This window comes from Centruroides vittatus, unplaced genomic scaffold (assembly GCF_030686945.1).
Source record: "Centruroides vittatus isolate TY-2023 unplaced genomic scaffold, ASM3068694v2 contig_2947, whole genome shotgun sequence".
Classification (NCBI taxonomy): domain Eukaryota; kingdom Metazoa; phylum Arthropoda; class Arachnida; order Scorpiones; family Buthidae; genus Centruroides; species Centruroides vittatus.
This window is the reverse complement of record NW_027121872.1, coordinates 22,026-44,431: the sequence shown is the minus strand read 5'-3', so window position 1 is coordinate 44,431 and position 22,406 is coordinate 22,026. Positions and strand designations below refer to the sequence as shown.

Here is a 22,406-nt window from a genome sequence, read left to right as displayed (position 1 = left end):
GTTTATAATTAATACATGTTAATCCAACGGACAAGAAAGAATTGCCCCCAATAACAAACTCTTAGATTAAAGCAAAATAGCAGTAACAAGATGTATGGTTTATATAACTTATTTTCCGTTTCCAACCTTATTTCACTAACTTCAGCTTTCCATATAATTTTAATCTATACTATTCTCTATTATTAATTATATGTTCATCATATTTTATAATTAAGATCACAGCGTATAACGAACGCATTTATGCCGGAAGTGAAACAGTGACTACGAGTGGTGAAACAAAAGAATTTGGTAAGCAGACGTTATTATTTGATTTATCTTTCCTTTAATCCTTGCTATTTATGTAAATATAACTTAAATATTTATGAAATAAGTTGATTTTCAATATTTTCATAATTTTAGTACCAGATCCACCTAAAGAGTCAGAAATAGCGAATATTACGGAACATTCGGTGGATATTATCTGGTCTTTACCCGTGAGATCAAATGGAGAATTGACTGGATATAGGGTATATCTTTTCATATTACAGTATTAATATATTTAAAATATATTTTCACTGATATAATATCCTTTATGTCGTTATTTTCTGACACATTTAGAATTTTTATATATAATATTCATTTTTTAATAAATTCTGTTACCGTTTTCGATGTCATAGAAGGCAACTTTCATTCACGATCAAATTATTCTACTATAATTTTAATTACGTTAAGATTCTGTCAAATAAAAGTAACATTTTAAATAATTTATCAAATTCGATGAATCTCTTATTCATATAATAACAGTAATGATCATTATTGTTTATTTCCTAATTATTAATTTAAAAACTCCAATAAAAACAGTAAATTTTATTATACTGTTTATAGATAATCATTACAGCGGCAGAGTCCTTCAACAATAGTATTGTAGGAAGTACACAAGAGAAGTTAACAAATCCCGACCCTAGAAACTGTACATTTATTAATTTGCATCCAGCTACTAAATATAATGGTACGATAGAAGCTAGTACCAAAATCGGTTACGGGAAACCTCTTTATTTTCAGTTTACAACAAAAGTTTCTGGTATGTCGTGAGTACGAGATATTAATCCGAATTACAAACTACTGAATTTGATTTAAATAATTTATTTTAATTGATGCAGTTTATATCGTAATCGATGATTTTACTTCTATTTTTGATTCTAGTACCAGTTATTGATGTCGAACCTACAGTTACTAATGTTACAGATACGACAGTAGTTATTTTAATAAAACCAATTCATTTTATTGGAGGACCTGTTAGGTGAGTATTATTAATTGATATTTAATTTGAGATAACAAAATACTTGTAATTCATTTATATATATATATATTAACTGAATAGGGGTGACTGGTAGTAAAGAAGTAAAACCCAAAATACCGTATACATTATCCAAAGAAAGAGTGAATTTTGATCCCGTTTAGGAAAAATTTTGATTTCTTTCGACACTCATTCATGCTTTAAACTTTATAATTTGGGTCTTTTTTATTTATCGATCTGATTTTATTACATAAAGTGACAAATAAATAAACATTTATTCTTCATCTTATTATATTTAGCTGCAAAAGTAAAGCACAATTATTTACTGTGACATCGTCACAGTTCTGTGGGGGTCGGAGGCCGTCAAAAATTAGATTACGCAAATCTATGGTAGGGTCCTGCCACCAGGTGTGTTTTGTCGGACACATCTCCGATTTAGACAAAAAAAAGAAAAAACAAATATTTAAGGCGCGAGGGTAAGAGTCACTCCGAAGTCCAGGGATGGGCCTCTCAGGAGGATGAATACAAAGTTATAAAATCCGAGTTAGGAAATTGGCCTATTCCTACCTATAAAACGGGGGGGGGGTATCCGAACTGCGCGACTCACAACATACTAGGAAAAGAGTTGTCTTCTCTTCTTTCTTCACTTCTTTTCCTCTGTTCTCTTCCTCCCTTTCGTTTTCTTTCTCCTTTACTTGGCTCTTCACTAGGTCCTTTCCGAGGTCGGTTGACTCTTGTCTGGTCAATCGCTTGACCGGCCAGTCAGTCAGTCAGTCTTAATCCTCTCTTACTCTCTCAATTCTTTTTCCCTCTCTCAGTTCTCTCTCACTCTCTTTGTATTCCGTCTCACTCTGCGTTAATTTCGTCACTTCTTTTTATTTTCCTTTGTTTTTGCTTTAGTTCCGGAGGAAGGTGAGGTAATTTGTAAAAGGCATGATTGGTTATCTAGCGGTCCTCCTCATCTCTTCTCAATGAAGAATGATGTGCGTCCATGTGACACGGATAGCATACCATTGGTCATATAACATCGTCGAAAAAGGGGGAAACGACGAGCGTACCCTCATCTTTTCCTTCGCATGTTGTGAGATTTATAACAATTAATTGATAAATTTTTTGTTCTAATTTGTTTCTCTAAATTATTTTAAGTCGATATTACAAAATATTTGGAAAGGGGGTCCCTAAAATTGGAAAAATAGGCGAAATTCCATTACACCTTTACTTGATAGATAAACAATTGATATAAAACAATTTCGGTGTCACGTTTACATACGCATCTTCTCTTCGAGATGTGGGTCTAAAGGGCTTCTTGTCTGTAGCTATCTAACAGTTCTTTTTTTTATACAACGAGACAGAACAAAGAAAAAACGATATAAAATAAACATAGAGTTTAAAATACAAAAAACAACAATTTCTAACTGATTAATTAAAGCGAAAACATTAACAAAAGGTTTAAAATAAAGTAGTTACAACTAAAATTATACAGATAATGTAATATAAATAACAATTCACAAATATATAATACATACATGGATAGATACAATAATAACAAATTTTTCGGGGGGAATAATGGACTTCACAGTGCCAATCTGTAACTTTTAATCATAATTTAATTTTGAAATCACGCTATATAGTTAATCGGGGCTTACCGCCTCTACGCTTTTCATATCCGGTCTTATCTTCGTCTATTTAAATCCATTCTCGAGATTAACGAAGCACGGACAGACAAACGACAGCGGGAATCTAAAAGTCTGGAATTTGAAAATTGCAGTCAAACGGTTTAATTATAACGAAATCAAAAGCATAATACGCGAAATAAAAAGTAACAAACAACATATATTACAGTATAGAATCAAAACTCGAGTTCTAGTTTCTTATTAATAAAAGTTAACAAAGGAAGAAATGCCTAGAGTTTGAACTTTGTGATATTTCAACAAACAGAAGAAAAATTTTGTCTGTCAAATAGTTTAGAATTTTATTTTATTCTCGCTCTTTTCGTCTTACGGGCACGAAGAGAACTTCTTCCATATTTATCACGGAGTCGGCCAGACCCATCATGACATTTACATTGATATGTAATTTCAGTGCATATTTTGTGATGGTGGAAAAACAGAATAAAAGAAAGAAGAGAGTTGTAGAAGAGAAAAAATTGCTGAGTTATAACGAGTCGAGGGAAGATTATGTCGCTGCCAAATTTTATCCCAATGAGATATCTTCTACGGGAACAGATTTTACTGTAGGAGATGGAAAACATTACAACGGTTATTATAACGCTCCTCTTACTACCGGAGAAAAGTATAAAATTGGATTAGCTGTACTAAGCGAATTCAACGGGGTAAGATATCTACAAATAATCTTTAGCCATAATTTGTATAATTTTTATTTTAATTCACTTACGACGAATTATTTTAAAATTGTAATCGAAGAATATTATGTTTAACTTTTTCTATAAATTAAATGAAAGATTCGAGAATCCGGCTGCCAAAATGTCGGTTACGAATAGATTCGGGCGAGCAGAGAGAACCCTCGCAGCTAGGGGTTCGGACTTTGATAGTTTCCGAAATTTAGAAATTTTAAAAATTACGAGGAAATGGTGAAGCAATATGAAACGGGTATTTGAATATACTCTAAGATCAATATTAATAATTATTCTTTATGTACTATGAAATGCTTGTTACATACCAAGTACCTTAATTAATTATTTGAAGAAACAAACCAAAGGCAGACTCTAACTTGTTTAATATTACTTTGCTTTAAATATCGAAACTATTGCAAACTTAATTTGTAAATGTCATATTAATTTTTCGTAATGAAAGTTTAATAATTTTAATAAATTCTTACAACCGCACGAATTAAAACTTTATTACTTTGAAGATAATAAAAGAAATCTTAGTATCTATTCTGTCATTTACATTTGAATAGAAATAGAACTAAAGCTACAAATTAAAGAAGAAAATCTTACAATAAAACATTATCTTTAAGATTCTTAACACACGTTCATTATACTAATTAACACTAAGCTATTTTACAAGTATTGTTTGGTATTTGGTTAAAATAAAGGAAGGTTGAATTGTACAACTTTTTACTTCTTACGAAAATTGTAACTGATAATTAGGTAAGTTTATTTATACGGAATAACTTATTTAAATAGTTGAAAAAAGATATTCAATAACTCTTAAAATGAATTTAAATGTATTGATTAAACTAATGTATAGTTTTTACATTAATTCTTTTTATTTTAATAAATAATACTAATTTAGCGTATTAATTATTAATGCTTTAGGAAGAACGCTTAGGATATAAATACTTGACAGAAGCAGTTACAGGTTTGTCATTTATATAACTTAAATAAGCTATATATAAATATAATACAATAAATAATTCACTATTTAAATTTATTTGTTTGATTTGCATTTTTTTATTTTTAATTTCTATAAAGATTTATCAATTCTGTTATTTTCCAATTGTTGACTATTCTATGCTTACTAAATCTATATATTGAATATTGGCTAGTCAATGGTATTTGGAATATATTCACACTTCTCTACAACTTTATTTTGAAATGTTTTTAACGAATTAGTGGATAGAAATTTCCACTAAATGATTTATTAATGAATTTATCCACCGACATCAAACTTTCGCTCCCTTTATTGGTTTCGATGAGGTGGAATGGAAAGTGCTTCGGAAAAATCACTGCGATTCATTTAAGTAATAAAGATGTACTCCGAAGATGCGACTGGCTTCTTCGCAAAATATTAGTACGTTCTCAAGTGTGTTTTACTCTAATGCATGGTTCTCAAACTGCGATTATGCATACCCCTGGCGGTACGTAAAGGGAAAGTTGGAGATACCAAAGTGGACCCAAAGAGTGAAATGACCGCCTCGGTTTTTTTACGGATGATCAACCATCATCGCCGGAGGAGGACTCCGATATCGATGATGAGCGAGTGGGTCCGTCCCGCTACTGTCTCAGGAGACAATTTTTTTTTGAATCTACGCAAGCAACCCGTAAAAAATGCGACTACATTGCGTAAGAGAGCGTTAGTAGGACAGTTGGCAGTTTGGGAGAGTAAGAGAGACTCCCCATACTTGCTCGTCTTTCTGATTTTGGCCGGCCAGATTATAGCTGAATATTAGGAGGATTGTGGACGGCCTACCGGTGCATTCCCGTCTGTAGTATGTTTCCACGGTCATTCACTGTCTTTACTCGGTAGAGTAACATAGCATCTCAGTCGTGGATTTAGTTAGTTGCAGCAGGCCTTTGTGACTAACGATCCTCGCTGCTGCTACCTTCATTCGCGTTCTTTCGAAAAGTGTCGCGCTTTTTATAACATACAAAGTAAGGCGAATTTTCGTTTATTTATTCTAATTGTAATTTGCGTAAAAACTGTATAAAAAACAGAAAGTTAGGAAAAGTTATTTGCATCAGTCAGCATTGTCAGGGTCACACAAAGCGGTATCTATGGCATTACAGTTTCTCAGTTATCCTTTGGCTAAATCAGCGAAGCCACACACGTTAGAAAAATTTCTAATTATTCTTGCTGTAAAAGACATCACGGAATGCACGCTGGGTGACGAAGCATAGAAAAAATTGCACCTCGAATTATTCTGTTTTCGTCGTATTCACGACAGATAGTGCTGAGTGGCAATTGGTGGATCGTTGCGAATCGACAAGTCAACAAACGTAGCTGATTGGCGTACATTCTAGTTTTTGTTAGGCGCATATCAAATGATTCCATTCAGAAAGATCTCTTTTGTCAATCGGACGGAGCAAAGGCTACGACAAGAAGGCACGGCGGACTTCTCAGTGACATTCAAAAGGTTGCCTCGAAGCAAATTAGACATATTGTACCGTTCACCAAGAAGCGTTGGCCAACAAGAAAATGCTCGCAAAGTTGCAAACTGCCCTCGATGAAGTGGTCAAAATTGTCAATTTTTTAAAGGCTTGTCCTGATCACTCCGTCGCCCTATTGCTAGTCTCGCTAAACCCACGATGGACATGGAAAAAGGCTCTATTAAAGCACACAGAAATATATTTAATGAAAAATTTAGACGTTTTTAAACTTTAATAAATACAGCGAAGCCGGAAAAACCGAATCCGGGCATCAAAATTCAGATTCGAGCATCGAATAATGGATGTTAACCTCTTCCAATAGTAACTTCGTTAGCGATGATCATTGCATGCATTGTTGAGGTCCTAACATTCATTCAGAATTCGTAATGTTTTAATTTTGATATTATAATTACCGTATTTTTGTATAAATACAGCGATTCTTTAAATTATATTTTTAATATTTGTAAGAGTATTTCTTATATTTCTCGTGAAATACTAATTTGAACTCAATACGTCTAAACTTGATTTACAGTATGTTTGGAATTTACAGCGCTTAAAATGCTAATATATACGTATATTTGAAAATTTGGATAAATTCAGGGGGACTCCAAAAAGTGATCCAGGCTAATAGCTCAGAAAGAGCTGTCATATTTACGTAAACGATGTTTGATCTGATACATTATCGAGGACGGGGATGGGCTATTCATTGATGCATCAGCGAATTTTTTCATACTTTAAAAATCGGGGTGTAAAATTATCTCAGCTTCTATTGCAGACAGAACTGCAGTTCTAGTTGTAAAGTTGTATAGAAGGTCTACGTTACTATATATTCTATACTTTGTTTAATTAAAAAGAGATAAAAAGAGTTCGTCGTGTACTCCTAAACATTTGAAGAATTATATAAGATCGGCTTCCCTCTAGTACTCGGCTGCTTTGTAAGTGTTTTCTTTTGAAGCTTTAAGTATTTCGTAATAAATACAACTGTCTGTGAGGAATATATTTTAGTTTTATTAAAGACCTCATTTTTAATTATTATTTTTCAAAACAAAAAGGAATATTAATTAACTATAAGTGTAAAATATTTTATAGTTAAGAATCCAGATCATTTTAATGTGGACAAGTCCAATATTCCTGGTATAATAATTGGAGTTCTAGTGTGCCTTTCCGTTATAATTGTAATCATTATATTTATAAGATTCAGGTAAATATTAAACTAAATACGTGTATTTCAAAATATATTTTGAAAGTTATAAATAAACTGAACTAAACTTATCAACACAACTGTTAATTATATATATTTATAAATATAGATATCCAAAATTATTAAAATTCGCATCAACGATGAAAGATTTAGATGCTAGAAATTCGAAAAAAGGTGAGAATATTAAATTTTTGTGTTACTAACACACTTTGATTGGAGTAACACTTGAGAATACTTCACATCTTCATTTTTTAAACTTATACACATAAAACAGAACGACAATCTATAACCTTAACAATGGATTTAGAAGAGTGTGCAGAATTAGAACCAATGTCCGAAATTCAAAGTCAAAAAATTCCTGTGTCCGAATTAGAAACTTTTGTTCAGATAGCGTTACGAAATGGAACATTAAGGAAACAATTTGCGGTTAGTTTACAGTAATTTTATTAGAAAGGTGATGCTTTTTATGTATATCTAAACAATGGAAAATTTTAGTCCGTAGAAAAGGGACAGAATAAGTCGTGGGAAACAGCAAAAATTCCCGAAAATAAACTGAAGAACCGTTATGGAAACCTTTTGTCATGTAAGTGTTAAGTATTTGTGTTTAACTACTGTATAATATAATTAAGCTAGTTTTTAATTTTTTTTTTGGTTCAGCTTATTTTACGATTTATTAAAATGTTATTTACAAACTTTATATTATTTTTATATACAAAAATTTTAGATGATTCCACGCGGGTTATTTTAGAGAAGTTACCAGACGACCCGTATTCCGATTATATCAATGCAAATTATATAGATGTGAGTAGCTTGAAAAAAGTATTTACGAACGACACCTTGCTATTCTACATATATTTTAATTTAATTTAATTATTAGGGATATAAAACCCCCAAAAGATACATCGCTACTCAAGGTAAACAATTTACGATTACGAAGTGTTTAATTAATTCATAAAATGTCAAAGATCTTTATTTATTTAACCTGAATTGAAGGTCCCAAACCTGTAACCGTTAACGACTTTTGGAGAATGATTTGGCAGGAAAAAGTCTGCAAAATAATCATATCAACGAATTTAGTAGAAAATGGAAAGGTCGATCAATTCTTTCGTTATAAAACTGTTATTTAATTTTTGATTTTATTGTTTTATTTTAAATTAAATTCGTGATATTTATATTGTATTTGATGTTTTCTGTGTTTTAATTAGACGAAGTGTGAAAAATATTGGCCAGATTCGACAGGGACGTTTGGTTCCGTCACTGTGACATTATTGGATTCCGAAATATTCGCCGATTACGTTATTCGAACATTCCACGTTAGCAAAGTAAATAAAAGTAATATTACATCCATCTTGAAATGATCCTTAAATCTATAGTTATTACCTGGCCTATTTTATACAGATTTTCAAATATAATCATATACATCAATGAATGGCACGCACTTATAAGTAGCAGTATACTGCAGTTAAGACAAAGGTGTATTTATTTTACAGGAAAACGAAGTTCGAGAAATTAAGCAATTTCACTTTACTACGTGGCCGGATCACGGTGTTCCAATGTATGCAATAGCAGTTAGTAATTTTATATTGAAAACAAGAACTTATAAGCCCAAAGAAAATAGTCCAATTGTGTTCCAAAGTAGGTAAGATAAATATAAAAAATAATAATTTGATTAAGTAGATTAAGAAATTATGATTTAAAATGACTTAAAATATAATAACGACTTAAAATAAATATTTATATTATATTCAAATACTGTATTAGTAATTATTGAAAATGTTCAACAAAATTAGTAATTATAAAAAATTTGAATTATAGAAAATAATTTACAAATTGCTTGGAAATTAGAATTTACTTAAATTTTTAAAATCAATATAATTTTCTTGCTTTTTACCAATTAATGCCGTAAGGATTTAAATATAAAATATACAATACAGTCGAGTTCGATTAAGAGAAACTTCTGGGGAATAGCTGCATCACGCTCCCTTACGTGAAGAAATAATATTATCCGGGGTATTGAATTTTTTCTCAATTTTTAATGTCTTAGAACTATCTTACACTTGTACTACAGTTTGAAATGATAAAATTCATTACCACATAACAAATATGTGAGTACAGTCAAACCTGTTTTTATGCGGTCTTTTTTTGTGCGATTTTTTATACGATTTTTTATTTGTGCGGTATAGTTGGCGACTAGTCTCTGCGATTTGTCATGTCTCACGTTGACTTATTATAGCTAAATAAACTTATTATAGCATAAATGAACTTATTATAGTAATATTATCGCATGAATATGTGAAAAATGAAATAATTTATTTTTTAAGTCAACAAAACACCACCTGGACAAAAATATGTAAAACAGACGATAGACGAGATGATGCAGTCAAGTGTTGACATCTGTTGTCAATAAATTCTATTTCGTACGGTTTTGAGTTATTTTCTATGTGAGACTTTTTTATGCGGTCTCTATTGACCGCATAAAAAATATATTTTTAATTGTGTTGCGAAAACTATTTTTTATAGCCACTCGTGAAGTTTCGTGCGATTTTTATGCGTTTTTTTTATGCGGTCCCTATCCACCGCATAAAAACAAGTTTGACTGTATAGTACAATTATCTTGTATAAACTTTATTATTCTATCGAATATTCAGTAAATACAATATATTCAATTCTACTTTCACTTCTTTTTAATTATATAATGGGAGAACTAGATTGAACAATCTTGCTTCAATATTTTTGTGTGCTCCCCAATAGGACATACAGTACAAAAATAAATAAGTACAGTAACGCCAAGGTAATGTGACTTTCGAAATATCGGCAAAAATTATTTGTCTTGTATACTCGAGATAAAGACGGCAGCACATGTAATCTGTACTGTTTGTTCGTATACAGGGTGGGCCAGCGAAAACGAAACGGCAGAGTGTTCGTGTTCTTCCAAGCAAATCGCTCGGACAGGTCGATTTTACTCTCGAGGGAACATCTTTTTAAATAAAGTTTTTGCGATTCTGAATACGACAGACAACAATAAATTTTAAAAACTCATTTATTTTGTATTATTTAAACAAACATTTATTTCGAAAAAAATGTTTCTTTAGTTAATATTCAGAATCCCAAAAACTTTATTGCAAAAGATGTCCCCTCGAGAGTAAAATCGACCTGTCCGAGCGATTTGCTTGAACGAACACGAACACTCTGCCGTTTCGTTTTCGCTGGCCCACCCTGTATATGTTATATCTTTGTAATGTGTAAATGTTTGTCATGTGTTTTCAAATGTTTCACGTTTGTTTTTCTATTCTAATTATTATTCTGTCAGTAATCTTTTGATTATCCGTTTATTACAAAACTGACCAATGGAAGGTTTCACAAAATCTCAACAAATGTTATAGTATAAAGAGTTCTGTCATCATGCACCCTGGATAATGATGTTTCGTAATGATAGAGTCTTATAAATCTCCCTTATTCGATGCTCTGTTAAGTCAACTCGACCGTAAAGATTATAATTATCTTACAAAAACTTTAGTTCAGGTAATCGAATTTCAAACATCTTGCACTTTAAATTTGCAGTATTTTACACGGAATAATAAAGAAGGTAATGAATTGAATAACAACTTCTTATTTCATTTATATTAATAAATGTACTTATTTTTTAGTGCCGGTATTGGACGAACTGGAACATTAATTTTAATAGATTGCATGTTGGATATGGCAGCGGCCGAAAGTCAAGTAGATCTGCTTTCACAATTGCACATAATGAGACAACAGAGAATTAGTATGGTCAAAACAATGGTATTTATTCTATATTGTGTTCATTTTCGAATAGAATTCTTTATTATAAAATTTTAATTATGGCCACTAATTTCTATTTATAGGATCAATATTACCTGGCGTGTCAGTGTTTAATCGAAGCGTTGTGTACAGAAAAAACTTCAATTACTTGTTCAGAATTTATTCCCACTCTTAATCGTTTGAAAACAGTCGATCCCAAAACTGGTCTTACTCAGTTTCACGTCCAATTTGAGGTAATTTTGTGCATATTTTACAGTTTTTTTAAAATTTCACAGACTGTTATTGAACCTATTTGAAATTATAAACAGAAATAGAAATTTAATAAAGATTAATGGGTTATTTTTTTAATAGAAACTGTCGAAAATATGTCCATTATTGAAAACAATTGATTGTCTAACTGCATTACATCCATCTAATCATGGGAAAAATAGAAGCGATAAGATTATTCCGCGTAAGTATTATTTTAAGTTTAAAATAAAAGTCAATACAAAATAACAAGCAAAAAGTTTATTATATGAAGTCATCTAAAACTTAGCATTCTTCTAAAGACATGACTTTAAACAATAATTATGTTAATAACTTATAATAATACTGACTTAAAAGATTTTTTCTTTCTTTGTCCGAGTTGCAGAAAAAAGTACTAAGTCAATTAAAATTAACTGTTGATGTGAATTTTTTATGTAAAGTTTTATGTTTTTGGATGTAGCTTATTTAAATAATAATAATAATAAATGTATTTTTCTTATTTATTCTATTATATTTCATTCTAAGTAATTAAAAATATTGTTAAATACACAAATAAAGATCTCAACCGCTTAATTAGTTTACATTAGACAAATTATCTTTCAAAACAAAATATATATAAGTGAATACATTTAAATACGTAATGTAAAAATTTAAGAAGCTCTCAAAACCAAACTAGGTTTTTTTCGTGTACAGATCATTTCTTAAGCATACAATAACATCGAAATTAAATAATGTACGCCTATAAACATAAATTATTAATTCGCAATAGTTCAAAATCAATGTAATCCTTTTATACAGGAGACAAGTTCATCGAAAGAATAAATAAGCAAGACAGTTTATCACGATTGCGCTTAGGTGTTGGCATTGTGACAAAAACTGATAAATTCTCGGCATTAAGTAGGAAGTAGCTCTTCTAAATAACCCCAATTTTATTGAATTATCAATTACAGTAGAGCGTCGATAAGTGGAACGTCGGTAAGTGGAATGGCCGGAAAGTGGAACGATTTTCAGTCGGACTGTGTCGTGCTGAATCGAATGTTTTTGATACTAAATTTACTTCTAAAGTATAATTTTCATGTTTTTTTTATATTCTTCAATATATTTATTTTGTTTGTACAAAATGCAGAAATAATTTTTAACGATACGATAGCCTCGATGATTATTATAAAAATTTTCGTTAGGCTTAAAATCGACGAAAATTCAACGCGAAGCGACACGCAACGGAGAAAAATTCAACAGGAAGCGATAGCAACGGAGAAAAATGTGAACATCGGACAGGTTAATGCATTTTTTCGTACAAAGTCGGAAACTGGAACAAATCATTAACTGGAAGGACCCCAGTCTCCAATTGGTTCCACTTATCGACGCTCTACTGTATTGAACATGTTTTACATGTCTCAGATTTAGATAGAAAACCAAGCTGCCGAATTCTTGATGGAAATGATTAAATGTAAAGGTCCTCTTAGTGTTCACAGAGCGAAAATAGCAAGAAATCAACAACAACAACAACAACAAAATTAGTCATATATTACGAATTTTTAAAATCTTGATGATATTTTTCACGAAAAATAATTTTAGAGTAGACGAAATTGTAAATATATGTAAAACAACTGAATAGGTCTACGCTATTTATAGAGAGATGCGTATTTAATATAAATAAAAATATATTTTATCAAAAATGAATAACTGATTAATTATTAATACAGTAGTGTTAAATACTAGGGGACCTCAACTTAAATTTAATATGTGTAAAAAGTCATTCACTTTCAACTTTAGTTTTAAGAGAAAAAAGCCTAATAGTAGAGGATTAAAAAATATGGAGTTCTAATATTTGAAACACATGAAAATTCATTATATATCTATATATATAATCGAGACGAGTTGATAATAATAATAATAATAATAATAATAATAATAACTCTCCCGTGGTCACCACCTGGTCGTGGTGGGAGAGCCCAGTAATTTTACTGATCCATAGGGCAATGCAGGCTGGAGCATAAGCTCCTGGTAGGGACACCCATGCCAGTAAGGTCTATGGGGAGAAATGAAGCTAAGAGTGACCACACCCACATTCTGTGGAGATATTTATTATGGTAATAACTAGATCAAAGTGTGATACCGGCTCGGACGTCGCCCGGGTTAACAAGGTCCGCGTTCGTGGGTTAGGCAGAGGCTCACGTTCGAAAAATAGGCCACAGTCTCCCTTGGTTACCGGTGGCGAAAGCAGCACCGGCCCAAGCATGGCTACTGCAATGCCCTCAACAGATGTGAGGAACAAACCCAACCTTGGTGTTTCTGTGGCAATGCATCCACAGACCACAAAGGCTGGAAAACCACGCCAACGGATGAAATGGACAGTAGAAATGAACGAGTTTATCATCCGTACTTACTACACCATCACAAAACTCGAAACAAACATGACAGCATACAGACAACAACTACACCATAGATTCACACAACAGTATCCTCACCTCACTGTCACCGAACAAAGGGTTGTTGATCAAAAAAGAACAATTATACACAACAACCTTATTCCACAAACAACACTTGAACTTATCAAACAACAGGTTGCTGATCAAATACATCAACAGACAGAAACATCTAACATTAATGAAGATCAGGTAACCTGTCAGGATAATCCAGCAACAAGCATTGATAATAACACACATACAACAATTACCACTAATGATACTACAGACATTTCCTCATCCATCACTGATAACATAGACATGGATTTAGTTAATACACTCTCACATATATTTCAGGAAACACTCACTAAATATACAGGCACAGATCCCACACAACGACCACGAATACCAAAAATCAACACGTCAAAGGAAGTAGGAAAAACACTAAATTACGTAAACACTCACTTACTACCACACTACATTCATTCAATTTCTACACTCGCAGACATTCATACATTAGTTTATGCTGGAGCAGTCACAGTAGTGACACACCATGGGCTGAAAGTACAATCACAGACAAACACACAGAAAACAAAATTCTATCACAAGCCTGCCTGGCAGAGAAGAATAGAAATACAAATAAATGACATTAGACAGCAATTAGGCAAGCTGACACAATACGCTAAAAACAACATAACACCCAAATTAAGGAAACAGCTCAAAAACATTTTCAAGAAAATAAAAACACACACAAAACATGAACATCACAACACACACATTACAGAATACATTGATACACTAAAACAAAAACTTGCTGCCAAAGCACGTAGACTCAAACGATACAAAACATGTACACTACGAAAACAACAAAATAAATTATTTACAAACAATGAAAAACTCTTTTACAGACAAATCAATAACAAAGCAAACACTGTTACACAGCACAGTGGCACACCAACAGAAGAAGAACTCACAACATATTGGTCTTCTCTTTGGTCCAGTGCTGTCACGCATAATGCTGATGCAGGCTGGATCGAGGAGGAGAACAGAAACTTGCACAACATACCAACTATGCCCTGTGTTGAAATAAGCATACATGATTTCCAATACACTGTTAACAGAACACACAACTGGAAGACACCTGGTGTAGACAACATTCACAATTTCTGGTACAAAAAGTTTACATCACTGCACCAGGAACTAGCTAAACATCTAACACACATCATCATCAATCCACAAGACATGCCAAATTTTCTTACCCAGGGCATCACCTACATGAAACCTAAAAACAACAATACCACAGACCCCACACAATACAGACCAATTACATGTCTTCCAACACTCTACAAATTATTGACATCCTGTATCGCAAACAAAATATACAAACACGTTGAAGAACACAACATTCTAACAGAACAGCAAAAAGGTTGTCGTAGAAACCACAGGGGATGCAAAGAACAGTTACTCATAGATTCAGTCATTCTACGGCAAGCACACAAACAACACAGAAACATACACATGGCATATATAGACTACAGAAAAGCATTCGACAGTGTTCCACACAGTTGGCTGCTACATATTCTACACATGTACAAAATACATCCATCACTCATTGCATTCTTTCAAAACACTATGCAGCACTGGAGAACAACACTACATCTCAGGGTTAGTAACACTTCCATACAAACAAACCAAATTTTTATTAGGCGAGGAATATTTCAAGGAGATTCCTTGAGTCCTCTCTGGTTCTGCTTAGCCCTGAACCCATTATCCAACATGTTAAACAACACGCAATATGGTTACAATATCAGACACGAAAAAACAACACAGTTTACACTGTCACATCTCATGTACATGGATGACATAAAACTTTATGCATCCACACAAAAACAACTTCATCAACTCCTACAAATCACACATTCATACACCAAGGACATACAAATGGAATTTGGCCTAGATAAATGCAAAACAGTTCACATAGAAAAAGGAATCCTGAAGAAAGAAGATTTTGCACTTGGAAATGGAGACATTATTGAATCCATGGAAGAGGGCGAGTTCTACAAGTATTTAGGATTCCAACAGGCCAAACTAACAGAACATACACAAATAAAGCAAAGATTAATTAAAGAATACCAAAGTAGGTTAAATGCTATTCTCAGAACAGAGTTAAATGCAAAACACACAGTTAAAGCAATAAACACATATGTCATCCCAGTACTCACATATTCTTTTGGAGTTATACATTGGACTCACACAGATCTCGAGCAACTCCAAAGGAAAACAAGAACAACACTTACTAAGCATAAACAACATCATCCTAAATCCGCCACAGAAAGATTAATTCTTCCACGTAAAGATGGCGGACGTGGCCTGATTGACATAGTTAACCTTCACTACAAACAAATACAGTCACTGCGAGAGTTTTTCTACAAAAAACAAGAAACATCACAATTACATAAAGCAGTAACTCTAGCAGACTCGAATAACACACCATTAAACTTACACTCACATCATATGGACACAACACAACATATAAAAAGCATAGACACCATTAAGCAATCGTGGGCTCGAAAGGCACTCCATGGCAGGCATCCTTACGATCTGGCCCAGGATTTTGTTGACAAAACTGCGTCAAACAGCTGGTTAGCTCGGGGATGCCTCTTTGGGGAGACGGAAGGATTCATGATTGCCATACAGGATCAGGTCATAAATACTAAAAACTACAGAAAACACATACTCAAAGATGCAACACTCACAAATGACACATGCAGAAAATGTCACATCATGCCAGAAACTATACAACACATCACGTCTGGTTGCAAGCTCTTGGCACAGACAGATTATTTACACAGACATAACCAAGTAGCAAATATAATACACCAAGAGCTTGCAAAGAAACACAAATTATTAGACATCCACGAGCCATACTACAAGTACATTCCACAGACAGTATTGGAAAACAACACGCACAAAATGTACTACGACAGAGCCATAATCACAGATAAAACAATTTACCACAACAGACCAGACATTACACTCATTGACAAACACAATAAAATCACATACATTATAGACATATCCATTCCAAACACTCACAATATACAAAATGCATGCACTGAAAAAATTAGCAAGTACACAGAACTCGCCCAGGAAATAAGGCATCTGTGGAGGATGGATGGGGTGCTTATTGTACCTGTAGTTCTCTCCTCTACAGGTGTCATACCACACACACTACACAAAAGCCTGGGCACATTAGAATTGAATAGAAACACGTACATCACTCTACAGAAGGCCACTATATTGAATACATGTCATATTGTGAGAAAATTCCTGAATACAGACACACACACTGACACACTTCTTTAATTTCTGTTTTGGTTACTATGCCTTGACTTTGGTCCGGCATAGTACTTAGCCACCGGTGTTAACCGAGTATATCTAACTTAACCCAACAAAATAATAATAATAATAATCAGCGCAGAGCCCAAACGGTTAGGAGTTGAAAGTTGAAATTTGGTACACAGTTAGGGTACGTCACGAGAACGCACAATAAGAAGGGATTTTTCGAAATTCCTCCCCATGGGGGAGAGGGACAGGATTAAGTCTTAACACTTCCATCAACAATGGAAGTGTTAAGTAACAATGGAAGTGTGAAGCAACAATGGAAGTGTTAAGTAACAATGGAAGTGTGAAGCAACAATGGAAGTGTGAAGTAATAATGGAAATGTCAACAATGGAAGTGTTAACAATGGAAGTGTTACGTAACAATGGAAATGTTAAGAGCCCAAACGGTTAAGAGTAGAAAGTTGAAATTTGGTACATAGTTACGGTACGTCACAAAAACTCACACTAAGAAGGGATTTTTCGAAATTTCTCCCCACGGGGAGAGGGACAGGATTAAGGCTTAACACTTCCATCAACAATAGAAGTGTTAAGTAACAATGGAGAACAAGAGAAGGCGACGTGCAAGATTTACGGGCGCTGGAGGAAAAAAAAAAGTAATATGTTAGAACATATTCGATTTTCAAATTTAAACAGATTAATTCGGTTTTTCTCGACTTTTCTTCTTTAGAACATTCAATGAAAATCGAACGATATAATCAGAACACGTCGTGAAAATCGAACAATATTACAATATTCGATTTTCAAATTCGACCTTTTATTAAAAATATTTAGTTTGTTGATGGAATTACTCTCTTTTTTCTGTGACTTTAACGTAATAATCTTAATCTTCGCTATCATTACTTTTGCCCGAGCAACGCCGGGCCTATCTGCTAGTTTATATATAAGTAATAAGTGGAATTTCATTTTAGCTGATCGTTCGCGCCCAATCTTGAAAGTTAAAGGAAATACGGAATCTTTATACATTAATGCCGTCTATGTCGATGTAAGTATATTTAAGCATTATAGTGATATGTTACGTCTAGTTTAATAATATTGTATTTAAAAAGTAATTATTTTAATTTAAACTTTTATGCAGTAATACCATTTTTGGAAAAATTCTGTAATTGTATCCATTCTATTTCTTTTTGTTTCTTTGTTTTTAAATATTAAGAAACTTAAGAAATCATTTTTCATTACGAATTTTACTCCTTTCGAATAAATTCTATTTAAAACTGTAACTATTAATTGATATTTTATGTAATTTTCACTAATTAAAATCGATTTTCTAGCAACACTAATTAACACAGTAATTACAAAATATTTCTTACTATTTTGAAAGCTGCACAGAATTCTTTTCTAAAATTAGATTGTTTGGTTAATATATTTTAAAGAATATGAATTTTGATTTAAAAATATTATTAAAATTATTAATAATCAATATAATAATGAATGTAATCCTTAATATTTTACTCGCAATTGTATTTTTCATTTAAAAAAAGTGAATTTTTCAAGTGATGAATAATGTTTATGTATACATTTTTAATGTAATCAACCGAATGAAACTGTAATACTGTACATTCTGATTTTACTAACGAGATTCTAATTTGAATCTACCTTCATTACCAGATGGCTTCCTTATTAATTCCATTCTTATTAATTTCAAAATTGTTTTACAATTTTGAAATTATTCTATGATATAATTTATAATTAAATATTTTACTACTGTATACATGTAAAACATTAAATATTTTATCAAAACCTATATCAGGCAGAAAAAATGTCAAAAAGTAAAAGACAGTAATCGCACTGACTAATTGGGCGTTTCAACTGAAAATACCTTATATTATAGAATAAAATCTTCACGATAAAAGATAAAAATTACCGAAAATCCTGACATTATGGGTTTTACCACTGAGAGGAAATGTAGATTCATCACTGAAAATAATGATACAGAAAATATTATTCCGGTGTCTTCCTCAATCCAATGCAACATTTCTGCATGATTTGAGACAAACGTGATGTGTTTTGCTATAAAGTAATATCTCAACCAATTCCGTTAGCTTTTGAATAAAATTCTATAAGCTTTCAAAGTTAAAGTCCTTTTTGTATCATCCTGTATAATATAAAGGTTTAAATACAACAATTATTAAACGACAAACATAGATACAATATAGATGTTTTCTTCTCACTAAAGTCCATGCCTTCACCTGATATATACACAAAAACATTTGTAACAACTTTTATTGAAGCTTCAAATTTTATTTTAAAAATAAACGAAAAGAATATAAGAACTGTGTTGTATTGCTCTTATTTATTATCTCTACAATTGCGACAAGTTTGGTTAAAAAAATACTTTTGTTATATTTTAATTCAAAGTATTTTTTGTATTTTAACTGAAATTTCTATAGTCTACACTCTAAAATCGGCAGTTTCTCTATATTGCATTATTATATTTGAATTTTCATGCTACGTTTGATATATATTTCGAGTCCTTGATTTATTATGTAATTTTCACAGAAGTATTTTGTCTTAAAATATTAATATTTATGCCTACAGATAATAATAATATTTTATCGTTTGTAAGTTATATAAAACTTTAATAAAGAATAAATCAATTTGACTAAATTTTTATGAGTTTTGTCAAAAATCAAATATATAATTTAATTCGAAAATTATTTAGTACAATTATTTTTATTTTCATTTAGAGATATAAACAAAAAAAGGCATTTCTAGTCACACAAATTCCATTGAAGGAAACCGTGTCAGATTTCTGGAGGATGGCTTTCTCTTTTAAAACTTCTACTATTGTACTTCTAAACGATTTAGATCCAATGGACGAGGTATTAAGTTAATATAATATATTTAAATTGAATTTTGTTAGTTTTAACTAAATATATGCAAATATTTTTTGAAATTCAAATAGTTTACTTTACAGACCTGCGTGCCATATTGGCCAGAAAATACAGAAACTTATGAAGACGTTAAAGTTAAAAAGGTCTCCGAAGAAACACTAGGCGATATAATAGTCAGAACCTTTGAATTAAAAAATATTTCTAATCAGGTATACTTGATATTTTATTGTAGACGTTCAAAATAATTTCTGAAACATCTGATAAAATAATCTATTCTGTACGAATCATTATATTGAATTTGACTAAAATAAACAGGTAGCCATTTGAACGATCAATGTTCAACGCATTTTCTGTTTTGTTTGTTGTAATATATATAGAAGTCACGCGGTAGATTTTTTTCAATTCGAATATGTTGCAGTAAAACTTCTGTTATCCGTCATACCAATGTTAGGCACCAATTGACTTGAAATGAAAGGCTACAATAGTAATAACTGCGCCTGCATATTCTATATTATTTCGCTTCTTATTTCGTTATTGGTCTTAGTTCTGGTTTTACCTAGTTTTTTTATTACTTTTAATTGATGAAGAACTAGGTGCAAAATTGAAAAAGACGAAGTTGATAACACAGGCAAAATCATAATTAACTGCAAAGAAGCTTAAATTACGCAGTGAAAAGTGCATCGAATGATTTGAGATGCGGGAAAAAGCAAAGTGATAATAAAACTCAGGCTTTTACGTAAAATTCACAACGCTGCTTCTGTGAAGAACAGAAATTTTAATTTTAATTGCAGGTTTGTATTTCTTTATATTTAAAGATGTAAATTAAATAAATATGTTCTATTGTATAATTGAAAAGTCGTTGTGTTCGATAAATATGTCGAACCTAAAAGAGTTTAATAACTTAACAAACATTCCCTGTTATCTGAATTTGTTGTTATCCGTGGTACTCTCACTTGTCAGTCTTTATTTGATAATCAAACATTCTTTTTTGTTTTGTTTTTAGAAAACTTCCATTTACTTACTTTTCGTTTATCCGTCAAACTTCTGGCACCATTTTCATTGATTAAATGTAAATTTTATATTCTATTACAATTTACAAATTATCCTTTAGGAACTCAATTCTTTAATCCTCAATTTTTTAACAAACAAGAAATTAATTTAACTAGCTTAACTTATAATTAACTTTCAGTGTTAGATAAACCTATTAAAATAAACCGAAAGTATAATTCTTAATTTCAGAATACAAAAATAATATCGAACTTTATTCGTTGTTAGGAAGAGACAGTCACAAAGGTCGTGAAGCAATTTCATTTGACAGGATGGTCGTCGAGTAGTACATTACCCACCTCATCCGACATATTGTTGCGTTTAATCGAAAAAGTAGAAAGATGGCAACAAAATTCTGGAACGACCACCGTCATTGTTCAATGTCTGTAAGTATAAATCACTGCTTTCAATATATTATTGTTAATTTACGAATACGTAAGCGATGGTTACATTTTAAATTGAAATAAGTTTGTAGAAATTTTAGGTTAAGCAGTTATTTTACATAAAATGTAGGAACGGCGCACGTGCTTGTGGTTTATATTGCGGCTCTGTATTTATTTGCGATAAGATAAAATACGAACAAGAAGTGGACGTGTTCTTTGCCGTTAGAAGTATCCGTGCCAATCGACCTCAATTCATTGAAGACGTGGTAATTAGAAACTTGTATTTTAAAATATAATTAATAAATTATTCCATGAATATTAAAGTGTTTTTTTACTTTTCAGAGGCAATATATTTATTGCCATGAAATGGCTTTAGCATATCTTGCATCTTTTGAAACTTATGCAAATTTTCAATAAAGTAAAGCAACGTTACAGAGTAACTTGGAGTATAAACTTAAATAATGATTTTTGGTCTTTTGTTGAAGTTGCCTCAGTAAAACTAGTGCACAATACAATAAATATTTTAAATACATTATTCATTAGGACTTTTACATTATTATAGATGTGTATAATTGTTATATATATATCTAATATATAATGTTTAGAATTTTGATCTTTCAAAATGTTTATTGCTAAGAATTGATAAACAAGATAATTTGTTAATATTTATTTAATAACCAAGAGCAGCATTTTTACTTTTAAAATCCACAGTTTTGTATTCCGTTTTTACTATGTTATATTTTTTATATAGGCTAAATAAAATCTATATATAATAAAGGAAAAGCTGTTGGAGTATTTTTCTATTTACTCTTAATAAAATATACTTTTAATATTTAACATATTTGCCACGAATCTGGTTGATTGCGAACAAAAACATTGACAAAATGGCCGAATTAATACGAAACTAAAAATACTAATAAGAAATTAAAATATTATTACTATTGACTTGAATGTTTGGAATATACAAATAATAAATTATGCATTTAATTGTTAAA

The 22,406-nt window shown here is 31.5% G+C and overlaps 1 protein-coding gene across 1 annotated transcript; it reads left to right on the top strand.

Moving 5' to 3' along the window:
- The first annotated feature begins 785 nt into the window (after nt 1–785).
- LOC136972516 (receptor-type tyrosine-protein phosphatase T-like) lies at nt 786–21,986 on the top strand. Its single transcript, XM_067267102.1, has 23 exons — nt 786–797; nt 865–1,060; nt 1,183–1,279; nt 3,359–3,608; nt 4,557–4,599; nt 7,197–7,308; nt 7,418–7,482; nt 7,583–7,734; nt 7,804–7,891; nt 8,033–8,109; nt 8,186–8,222; nt 8,302–8,399; nt 8,514–8,630; nt 8,799–8,947; nt 10,956–11,091; nt 11,175–11,324; nt 11,443–11,542; nt 18,059–18,132; nt 19,835–19,969; nt 20,053–20,190; nt 21,257–21,414; nt 21,542–21,677; nt 21,754–21,986. Exons 1-23 carry the CDS (start codon nt 786–788, stop codon nt 21,826–21,828), a joined length of 2,595 nt encoding a protein of 864 aa, XP_067123203.1. The 3' UTR covers nt 21,829–21,986.
- The last annotated feature ends 420 nt before the right edge of the window (nt 21,987–22,406 follow it).